This window comes from Myotis yumanensis, unplaced genomic scaffold (genome assembly GCF_028538775.1).
Source record: "Myotis yumanensis isolate MYYU_CA2020_CCGP unplaced genomic scaffold, mMyoYum1.0.hap1 SCAF_14, whole genome shotgun sequence".
Lineage (NCBI taxonomy): Eukaryota > Metazoa > Chordata > Mammalia > Chiroptera > Vespertilionidae > Myotis > Myotis yumanensis.
The window spans coordinates 31692976-31704174 of NW_027223765.1; the positions used below are offsets into that span (position 1 = coordinate 31692976).

General features: G+C 55.8%; 1 protein-coding gene across 1 annotated transcript in view; it reads left to right on the forward strand.

Moving 5' to 3' along the window:
- The window catches only part of SPSB4 (splA/ryanodine receptor domain and SOCS box containing 4), a 55151-nt gene extending 44587 nt beyond the window's left edge, over positions 1-10564 (forward strand). Inside the window, exon 2 of the mRNA XM_070391354.1 lies at positions 9196-10564. Coding sequence (XP_070247455.1) covers positions 9196-9323 — 128 coding nt within the window. The 3' untranslated portion in view covers positions 9324-10564. The remainder of the gene's footprint in view (positions 1-9195) is intronic.
- Positions 10565-11199: the final 635 nt, after the last annotated feature.

Sequence of the window (11199 nt, forward strand, 5' to 3'; positions counted from 1 at the left end):
TGGGGTTTCTCACAAGCAGACGGAGGCGCCTTGTATGTGGCAAAAGGAAGTGAGGAGTCCGGCCCCACCCCCCTCAGAAGCCGCCTGGCATGTGCCACAAGCCTGGGAGCCACGGCCTGGGAGCACAAACAGCCCAGAGAAGGTGGAAGGAAGGGCAGTGGTGTCCTGGGAGAGAATGTGCGGTTCCGTGAAGGCGGGCGGTGGAGGGAGCTCTCAGAGATGTGGAGGTTCAGTGGGCACAGTGGGAGATGTGCGTGGTGGGGAAGCTGCGGGCTGGGTCAGAGGTGAGGAGGCACAGAGCATTGTGTGTGTGTGTGAGCGGGGGTTGTGTGTGTGTGTGTGAACGGGGGTTGTGTGTGTGTGTGTGTGTGAGCGGGGGTTGTGTGTGTGTGAGCGGGGGTTGTGTGTGTGTGTGTGAGCGGGGGTTGTGTGTGTGTGTGAGCGGGGGGTTGTATGTGTGTGAGCGGGGGTTGTGTGTGTGTGTGTGAGCGGGGGTTGTGTGTGTGTGTGTGAGCAGGGGTTGTGTGTGTGTGTGAGCGGGGGTTGTATGTGTGTGTGAGCGGGGGTTGTGTGTGTGTGTGAGCGGGGGGGGTTGTATGTGTGTGAGCGGGGGTTGTGTGTGTGTGTGTGAGCGGGGGTTGTGTGTGTGTGTGAGCGGGGGTTGTATGTGTGTGTGAGCGGGGGGTTGTATGTGTGTGAGCGGGGGTTGTGTGTGTGTGTGAGCGGGGGTTGTGTGTGTGTGTGAGCGGGGGTTGTATGTGTGTGTGAGCGGGGGGTTGTATGTGTGTGAGCGGGGGTTGTGTGTGTGTGTGAGCGGGGGTTGTGTGTGTGTGTGAGCGGGAGGTTGTGTGTGTGTGTGAGCGGGGGGTTGTGTGTGTGTGAGCGGGGGGTTGTGTGTGTGTGAGCGGGGGTTGTATGTGTGTGAGTGGGGGTTGTGTGTGTGTGTGTGAGCGGGGATTGTGTGTGTGTGTGAGCGGGGGTTGTGTGTGTGTGAGCGGGGGTTGTATGTGTGTGTGTGAGCGGGGGTTGTGTGTGTGTGTGAGCGGGGGTTGTGTGTGTGTGTGTGAGCGGGGGTTGTGTGTGTGTGTGTGAGCGGGGGTTGTATGTGTGTGTGAGCGGGGGGTTGTATGTGTGTGAGCGGGGGTTGTATGTGTGTGTGAGCGGGGGGTTGTATGTGTGTGAGCGGGGGTTGTGTGTGTGTGTGAGCGGGGGTTGTGTGTGTGTGTGAGCGGGGGTTGTGTGTGTGTGAGCGGGGGTTGTATGTGTGTGTGTGAGCGGGGGTTGTGTGTGTGTGTGTGTGAGCGGGGGTTGTGTGTGTGTGTGTGTGAGCAGGGGTTGTGTGTGTGTGTGTGAGCGGGGGTTGTGTGTGTGTGAGCGGGGGTTGTGTGTGTGTGTGAGCGGGGGGTTGTGTGTGTGTGTGAGCGGGGGGTTGTATGTGTGTGAGCGGGGGTTGTGTGTGTGTGTGAGCGGGGGTTGTGTGTGTGTGAGCGGGGGTTGTGTGTGTGTGTGAGCGGGGGTTGTATGTGTGTGAGCGGGGGTTGTGTGTGTGTGTGAGCGGGGGGTTGTATGTGTGTGAGCGGGGGTTGTGTGTGTGTGTGAGCGGGGGGTTGTATGTGTGTGAGCGGGGGTTGTGTGTGTGTGTGAGCGGGGGTTGTATGTGTGTGAGCGGGGGTTGTGTGTGTGTGTGTGTGAGCGGGGGTTGTGTGTGTGTGTGAACGGGGGTTGTGTGTGTGTGTGAGCGGGGGTTGTGTGTGTGTGTGTGAGCGGGGGTTGTGTGTGTGTGAGCGGGGGTTGTATGTGTGTGTGAGCGGGGGTTGTGTGTGTGTGTGAGCGGGGGGGGTTGTATGTGTGTGAGCGGGGGTTGTGTGTGTGTGTGTGAGCGGGGGTTGTGTGTGTGTGTGAGCGGGGGTTGTATGTGTGTGTGAGCGGGGGGTTGTATGTGTGTGAGCGGGGGTTGTGTGTGTGTGTGAGCGGGGGTTGTGTGTGTGTGTGAGCGGGGGTTGTATGTGTGTGTGAGCGGGGGGTTGTATGTGTGTGAGCGGGGGTTGTGTGTGTGTGTGAGCGGGGGTTGTGTGTGTGTGTGAGCGGGAGGTTGTGTGTGTGTGTGAGCGGGGGGTTGTGTGTGTGTGAGCGGGGGGTTGTGTGTGTGTGAGCGGGGGTTGTATGTGTGTGAGTGGGGGTTGTGTGTGTGTGTGTGAGCGGGGATTGTGTGTGTGTGTGAGCGGGGGTTGTGTGTGTGTGAGCGGGGGTTGTATGTGTGTGTGTGTGAGCGGGGGTTGTGTGTGTGTGTGAGCGGGGGTTGTGTGTGTGTGTGTGAGCGGGGGTTGTGTGTGTGTGTGTGAGCGGGGGTTGTATGTGTGTGTGAGCGGGGGGTTGTATGTGTGTGAGCGGGGGTTGTGTGTGTGTGTGAGCGGGGGTTGTGTGTGTGTGTGAGCGGGAGGTTGTGTGTGTGTGTGAGCGGGGGGTTGTGTGTGTGTGAGCGGGGGGTTGTGTGTGTGTGAGCGGGGGTTGTATGTGTGTGAGTGGGGGTTGTGTGTGTGTGTGTGAGCGGGGATTGTGTGTGTGTGTGAGCGGGGGTTGTGTGTGTGTGAGCGGGGGTTGTATGTGTGTGTGTGAGCGGGGGTTGTGTGTGTGTGTGAGCGGGGGTTGTGTGTGTGTGTGTGAGCGGGGGTTGTGTGTGTGTGAGCGGGGGTTGTATGTGTGTGTGTGAGCGGGGGTTGTGTGTGTGTGTGTGTGAGCGGGGGTTGTGTGTGTGTGTGTGTGAGCGGGGGTTGTGTGTGTGTGTGTGAGCGGGGGTTGTGTGTGTGTGAGCGGGGGTTGTGTGTGTGTGTGAGCGGGGGGTTGTGTGTGTGTGTGAGCGGGGGGTTGTATGTGTGTGAGCGGGGGTTGTGTGTGTGTGTGAGCGGGGGTTGTGTGTGTGTGAGCGGGGGTTGTGTGTGTGTGTGAGCGGGGGTTGTATGTGTGTGAGCGGGGGTTGTGTGTGTGTGTGAGCGGGGGGTTGTATGTGTGTGAGCGGGGGTTGTGTGTGTGTGTGAGCGGGGGGTTGTATGTGTGTGAGCGGGGGTTGTGTGTGTGTGTGAGCGGGGGGTTGTATGTGTGTGAGCGGGGGTTGTGTGTGTGTGTGAGCGGGGGTTGTATGTGTGTGAGCGGGGGTTGTGTGTGTGTGTGTGTGAGCGGGGGTTGTGTGTGTGTGTGAGCGGGGGTTGTGTGTGTGTGTGTGAGCGGGGGTTGTGTGTGTGTGAGCGGGGGTTGTATGTGTGTGTGTGAGCGGGGGTTGTGTGTGTGTGTGTGTGAGCGGGGGTTGTGTGTGTGTGTGTGAGCGGGGGTTGTGTGTGTGTGTGTGAGCGGGGGTTGTGTGTGTGTGTGTGAGCGGGGGTTGTGTGTGTGTGTGAGCGGGGGGTTGTGTGTGTGTGTGAGCGGGGGGTTGTATGTGTGTGAGCGGGGGTTGTGTGTGTGTGTGTGTGTGAGTGGGGGTTGTGTGTGTGTGTGAGCAGGGGTTGTGTGTGTGTGTGAGCGGGGATTGTGTGTGTGTGTGAGCGGGGGTTGTGTGTGTGTGTGAGCGGGGGTTGTGTGTGTGTGTGAGCGGGGGGTTGTATGTGTGTGTGAGCGGGGGGTTGTGTGTGTGTGTGAGCGGGGGGTTGTATGTGTGTGAGCGGGGGGTTGTATGTGTGTGAGCGGGGGGTTGGGGGGTGGGGGCTTTAGGGAAATGAAGGCCACTGTGAGGAGCTCTTCCAGCATCAAGACGAATGGATCTCCCGTCATTCAGCGACCTTCCTTCACTGAGTTCCGCCCACTCTCCCCTTTCTCTGGATCCGTTTTCCCTTTGCTGGAGCGCCCCCTGCCCCCTCGAGTAACCTTCAGACCGGGCAGGCGGAGGCTCTTCTTTCACTAGACACACCTGACAGTGGAGCTGCTGTGGGACCTGCAGCAGCGGAACCCCTCTCTGATGGGAGCCTTTGGCTGAGAAGGTTTTGCGGGACACACTCTCCTGTTGGGCACTGGGTCAAGGAGCTCCGGGCAGCCAGTCCCTCTGCGGGGTGCAGGGGTGCAGGGGTGCAGGGGTGCAGGGCTCACCGCGCAGCGTTCAGCTTCCCTGCACTCAGCGCTGGCAGGGCCCCGGAGGCCGCCGCCTCACCCGAAGAGCAGCCCAGGCGTCGGCGTTAGGCCCTTTAAGGGAGCGCCCTGGTGCTTGCGCCGGGCCCAGCCGGCCTTTGCTGCTGGAGCAGGGGCTTCTCCAGGGCCCCTTTGGTGAGGGCCGTGTTCACCCCTGGTGTGTAGCGCTACCTGTCCTCTGCTCGATGTCTCCACCCTCCTACCCTGTCCCGACATCTAGCCTGCTGACTGCCTTTCCTGCCTCACAGCACTGTTCTCAGGTCCTTCACACACACACACACACACACACACACACACACACACACACCTTCTGTCATTTCAGGGACATGCTGGGGAGTGGGCACTGGGTCAAGGAGCTCCGGGCAGCCAGTCCCTCTGCGGGGTGCAGGGCTCACCGCGCAGCGTTCAGCTTCCCTGCACTCAGTGCTGGCAGGGCCCCGGAGGAGGCTGCCACCTCATTCGGAGAGCAGCCCAGTTCAGGTGGCATTTCCCGCACTCCCTGTTCCAGGTTCTCCCCTTCGGAGATTCTGCACGTCCCTGCCCGGAGGGTGGCTAGGGAAGCCATGCACTGTTTGGACTGTTTTGCCCTGTGGGGCTCCTGAGCACATGAAGTGACTTGCTCACTCTCGATCCCCGGGAAACATGAGCCCCACCTGGGCCCTGGGGACCGCCTGGGCCAATGACGCTTGTTGGCACAGAGTTCATCCAAAGATGCTGCCGTGTCCCACCTGTCGTCACCACCTTTTTGCTGGGGAAATGGTGAGGCTTGTTAAGAGAAAAATCCAGATGCTTTCTAGACGTGAGCCGAGGTCTCTGTTGGCCATGACAGGGCCAACAGGCACAGGGATGCTGTGGTTGAGAGGTGAGTGGGTAATGATACATTCGACCGTTTGTGTAGTTTCCTCCGTGGGTCGACGCCTGCCAGGTGCCGGCAGAGGGCAGAGAAGCCAAGTCCCTGGGAGGAGGAAGCACCTGATTTGAGTCCTGAAGGAGGAGGCAGGCCCAGCAGGCCGTGCAGGGCAGGGAGTTCCAGCTGAAGGGGCTGTGTGAGGAGAGGCCCAGAGGCCAGCAGGCAATTCCCTCTCCAGACACCAAGGCCACGGGCTGTGGATAAGTGACGAGCGATGTGTCTGACACATGGAGTGTGTGTGCGTGCCCATGTGTGTCTTTTTCCTGAAAACAAACAACAGTGCCCTGTCTACTTAAGTTCCGATCTCAGGGCTGTTGCTCCAACCTTCCTCCATCTGCTGATCATTGTCTTCAACTGTTGCAGAAGAATTGCACCTCCTGACCTTAAAACGTTGATATTTTTTCCAAAATATAAACGCAGGGATGGAGGTAGGGTGGTGACTCATGTCGTAGCATCTCCCGGCTGCAGGCAGCAGAGACTTGGAGGGGCCCAGGGAAGCAGCCGAAGCTACCAATGCCTGTGCCAAGATCTCCTCGTTCCTGTCACAGTCATAGACCATCGTAACCAGAGAGCTAACTCCCCCGTTTTACTGCCTGCAAAACAGAGTCCAGGAAGGAATGTGGTTTACTCGGCGTCGTGCAGGCGGATAGTGATGGAGAATCATGGAAAATGCAGGTCACTGGAGAACTTCGGAAATGATCGCCTGGTGATTTTTTTAACACAGAATCAGACACCAGCTCGGGCTCCAATGAATCTTCAACCAGAGCATAGCATTGTCGACAATTAGTATGATGTACCGAGGCATTTTTGAACCACACTAAGCAAATGGATACTGTTTTTAAAGGTACTTCTTGGGCTGATGGCATGAAATAAGAGAATGCCTTTAAGGAAAGGAGCATGCTGGGTCTTGCCATCGTCACAATGCATGATGGAGGCCTTGCTATCCCCACTCCACAGATGAGCAAAACGTGGCTCCAGGAAGGTGAGCCCGCTCTCTGGCCCGCTGGTGTGGGAGCAGGAGCCAGGATTCCAAGCCAGCCCCCTCCTCCTACTTTGCCCTCACTGGCTTGTGTTGTATCCACACTCGCCCAACGGGGAGCTGAATGAAACACTCTGGACTCAGTGACTCATTGTTTTACTGTGAATTTGTTTTTGACATTTATGCAGAAAGTGTACTCATCTCCGGTGAGTAAGCTTGATGATCTTTACAAGCTGAACACACTGGCATAGGCAGAAATCAAATCAAATCAAGGAGAACAATACCAGCCCCCCACCAGGAGCTCCATCGTGCCCCCTTCCAGTCACTGCTCCCCCCACGTCACCACTGCCCTAACTTCATCCCTCTGTGTGTTTGAACTTGGTACAAAGTCACACCAAATGTACTTTTCTTTCATTCATACTTATGTTTGAGAGACTCATCCATATTTTTGCATGTAATTGTGGTTCCTTCATTTTCATGGTGGATTAGTATTTGACTCTATGAAGATACACAATTTATGTAGACATCCCACTGTTGGTGGCTAGTGAAGTTGTTGTTTGCAGTTGGTTACCTCCATGAGTATTCGTGCATGTGCATTTGGGTGAACAAGTGTACACCCGGGAGTAAAATTGCAGGCCATAGGTTCAGCTTGAGGAGATGCCTCCGGTTTTCCCAAATGGGCGTGCCAGTTTACCGCCCACCTGCAGCATTATTAGAATTCCAGTCGCTCCACATCCTCACCAACACTTGCTATTGTCTTGTTTTCATTTTAGCCATCCTGGTTGGCATCTCAGAGAGTCACAGTATAGTGATAATTTGTATGTCCCTTATGGCTCAGGAAGTAGACACAGTTTCATATATTTATTGGCCATTTGGATATTCACTTTTGCAAACAATGTTTCTTTTTAAATTTTATCTTTAGTCAGAAAGCATTTCTTTTTTTAATTTTTTTATTGATTTTTTTACAGAGAGGAAGGGAGAGAGATAGTTAGAAACATCGATGAGAGAGAAACATCAATCAGCCGCCTTCTGCACATCTACTGGGAATGTGCCCGCAACCAAGGTACATGCCCTTGACAGGAATCGAACCTGGGACCCTTCAGTCCACAGGCCGACGCTCTATCCACTGAGCCAAACCGGTTTCGGCAGAAAGCATTTCTGAGAATGCCTCTCATCACTTTGTTGATCATTTTGTTAAGGGAAGAAACATTCAAACCTGTGAAGATTTTTCTGAGTTTATCTGAGCCAAACTGTCAACAATTGCCAGGAAGCAGAATCTTGACGGATTAAGATAATGCTCCAGAGAATGGCAGTCTTGCACCTGGTTTATACATTACACTCGGAAGAGGAGACAGAAGTGGGTTACACAAAATCCATTGGTGATGGTTTAGGGAGGTGGGAGAAAGCAAAGGGGGAAACCTCTGGGATTGGATAAAAAGTAAAATGATAGACACATACTTCTTTTACTTAGGTGGGTGCAGGGTAGTTAACAGTCAACAGTTAACTCAATAACAATAAGGGGATTTGTGGTCTCCACAGAGTGGTGCCTGTGCTTGGAGGGGTCCAGAAAAAAGGAAAATTACTTTGACATTCCAACGAGATGTTATCATAGATAGAAAAAGACAATAGGCTCAGTTAAAGTAAGGATTGACCTTTATCAGGGGAAATTCCGGCCTAGGACATGACCACTCACCATACATTGCTTTTTAATTATAAAAGTTTTCCTTTCAGACCATCCTCTGTGGTTACTTTAGGTCTGTCTCCAAGTCTGCACGGCCGCCAGGCAGGCCTTCCCTGAGCCAGTCCGATGAGCAGTGGCCCCTTTTTGCCCAGTTTCTAAACCTTGACATTTGACAGCTCTAAGGAGTTCCAAAGCCGAGGTGGGTGAGGAGGAGGAGTTGGAGGGACGGCCGGGCAATACTGGCATCTTCGGAGCTGGAAGCTCCACAGCGGCACCAGGCAGCACTGAGGGTTGCTGTGCGGCCATAGGAATTAGGAGAGAGGGTTGATATTTCACACTGAGACCTAAACACACGCTCTGAACTCCAGCCCCTCCTTTCTCTCTGCCTTTGGAGTCTGGGCTCTGGATTGATTTCGATGATTGCAGAGGAGTGAAGATAAAAGGCCACCCTCCCTTCTGTTCAGCTCCTAATTAGGCAGGGAACACACAGGGAGCCGAGTGTGCTGATAAGGCTATGCCTTTGGGGTGTTGAGGACCTAGTATGTGCCTAGCCCATTAAAGTGATTAAGGAAGCTTTTAAGCTTCGACAATGATTATCAAACTTTAACAGCTCAATTTTTCCCCTGATATAAAATGCAAGCCCATCTCCCATCGGAAAAGGGACTGCTTGTCTGCCAGCCCGAGCCTATCCTGCTAACAGTCCTCCTGAGTTCTTCCTCACCAAGGCAACCAAACAAAGGCCTGGGCATGAGGGAGATAGCCAGACATGGTGTTTACTGAGCACCTACTATGTGCTGAGCACTGTGCTAAGTTCTTTACACTTTCTAACGCATTTAACTCTCACCACATTAAAACATGCCCTGTTCTCGGGAGTTTACAGGAGAGGAGAGGGGAGGAGAGGAGGGAGCCAGGACAGAAGTGCTGCCGGGTAAGAGCAGTTTATCTCAGTAGCTCCCAACAGAGGAGAGACCCCGTGAACCGATGATCACTGGGTCATCCGGGTAACAGGCTCAGCCTGGGGCCTGGGATGGAAGAGTCAGGATCACATCCTCTAGGAAGTTCACAGTCTCCTTGTCACGAATTCATTAAGTGAATGAAATGGAAAATCCTTGCTGTTTGTCTGAATGGAGGAAGAGGGCAGGTCCGGTCGGGGTGGTGCTCGGTGCCAACACGCCCTGAGCCGGACCCGAGCTCCCACTGCATCCGCGGCCCGGGCAAGGCACTGTGCACCTGTCACTCCTTCCATCCGCTCCGAAGGGGCAAGGCACTGTGCACCTGTCACTCCTTCCATCCGCTCCGAAGGGGCAAGGCACTGTGCACCTGTCACTCCTTCCATCCGCTCCGAAGGGGCAAGGCACTGTGCACCTGTCACTCCTTCCATCCGCTCCGCAAACCTGCGAGTTGTTGCTCCGCGTACAGGCGGCCGCGCACAGTGGGTGGGTGGGAGGACGGGCGGGAGGAGGTGCGAGGAAGGCACTGGCGAGACTCTAACCCGCTTCCCTCTCGTTGCAGCCGAGCCCCTGCCGCTGATGGACCTGTGCCGGAGATCCATCCGCCTGGCCCTGGGCCGCCAGCGCCTGCCGGACATCGGCGCCCTGCCCCTGCCCCAGTCCCTCAAAAACTACCTGCAGTACCAGTGACCGGGCTGTGGCGCCGCGGGCAGCAGCGGGCATGCCGGGCCCGGCCTTTCCCTTCACGGCACACGGAACATTCAGGAAGGGGCCTTTCTCGCCCCGACTCCCCAGAACTTGCAGTTCTTTGGAAGGCCAGTACGCGTTCCCAACTTTAAAGATGAATGCCTGTTGCCAACAGTATTTGCTGCCGGAGAAGCAGCTCCCCCAAGTCCCGACACCTCCTTGGAAGCCGCGAAGCCCCCGGGGCCTCTGCCTGGAGGAGGGCCCGCCTGCCCACTGGACTCCGCAGCCACCGGATGGTATTGATCCGGGAGCCCGTTTCCATATTCAAGAGAATGAATAAAACATTGGGGCAGGAGACTGTTGTGTGCCCGGAGCAGACAGGGCCAGCTGGGGGAGACACTGCCTCTGAATAATGAATGATGACAGCAGCCAGGTCCCCTCGGGCCCTCACCCCTTGTCAGGGCAGCCGGTACTTGAGGACTGCGCCCCTTTGAGAGGGATGCCCTGAGGGATGCCCGCAGGCAGAACTGGCAAGTGGCGGGAGCAGTGTTTAGCCGCCTCTGGCTTACCTCTTTGAAAGTCGTTTACTTACCCGAGTCACTGCCTTCCTGCCCCTCACCCGCCCCCCCATTGCCCCAGGCACCTCTTATTCAGGGAAGCTGAGTCTCACGAATTCACCCCAGGGACAGAGTGTTTCTTTTATTATTATTTTAAGTAGCAGGTGCATTTTAAGAGAGGAGTACGAGGAGTGAGGGCAGTACTTAGTCCAAAGGTGCTAATGGGGGGGTTGGGGGCATTGCACCCCCCTGGTGGATGATGTTGGGAGGCCGGGGTCTCTAGGCAACCATCCACTCAGGATGCAGCCTGGTTGCCACAAAGCTTTATTTGAGCAAACTATTTTTTCACTTTAGGAGACGTGTACGAGCTTGTTTGTTTCAGATGTGTGTGTGACGTGCTGTTTATTTATCAGCGTGGGGCCCGTGGGGGCAGCCCCGTAACCGGAAGGGTGGACGTGGGAGGCACCTGCTTCGCCTGCTCCAAACCTGGCCCCCTCCCGGAAGGATGCTGCTGCTGAGACCGCCTCCCTGGGCAGCCCTCGAGTGTTTCCGACGCTCTCTGCCCAGACTCATTTTTAACTGGAAATTGTCCCAGCAGTGGAATCTCGGAGCCCCAGACGGCACTGCCGCCCCCACTTTAATGTGAATTTGACTGATGAATGAGGAACGTTTCTAATAAAGTGTGTCATTCAGTCCTTCAGCTGTTTATTCATGCTCTTGGTGGTGGGGGGGGGGGGGCAGGGTGGGAGGGCTTCTTCTGTCAACCTGGCTGGTCTTCCCCAGACACTCAGGCAGGAATGTGATTCCCTCTCCAGACTGTTCTCGTCTCTTCTGTCTTGTCCCCACTTGAGCCCAAACTCTAGCCATTTGACAAAGGTTTGCCCTGAAAGCAACTGTGCCCGGGTCCTGGGCCCATGCAAAGCTGGCCGTGATGGTGGAAAAACAGGGCAAGCTCCTGAGGTCAGGGCTGTGATGTCCAAAGGGCAGCTCTGCAGGGGACATAGGGCCAAGCAGGGTAAACCCTGTAAGACAACCATTTCAAAGTGGGGCTGGGTGTGACTTTGGAAGTGGGGCTGGGTGTGACTTTGGAAGTGCACCTCGTCACCAAGGAGCCGTGCAGATTGCTGAAGGGTTAGTGTGTGGCTTAGCCAGGCTCAAGGCTGGAAGGAGCCAATCCAGGCTGGGGGACGGGTCAGAACTGGCACAACTTCCACTCAGCCATACGGCCCACCAACACGCATTGTGCCAAGAGAATGAATACCGAGGACCCAGCAGTCATGCAGATATGGCCCCTCCCCAGGGGAGACACAGTGCAGCCTGAT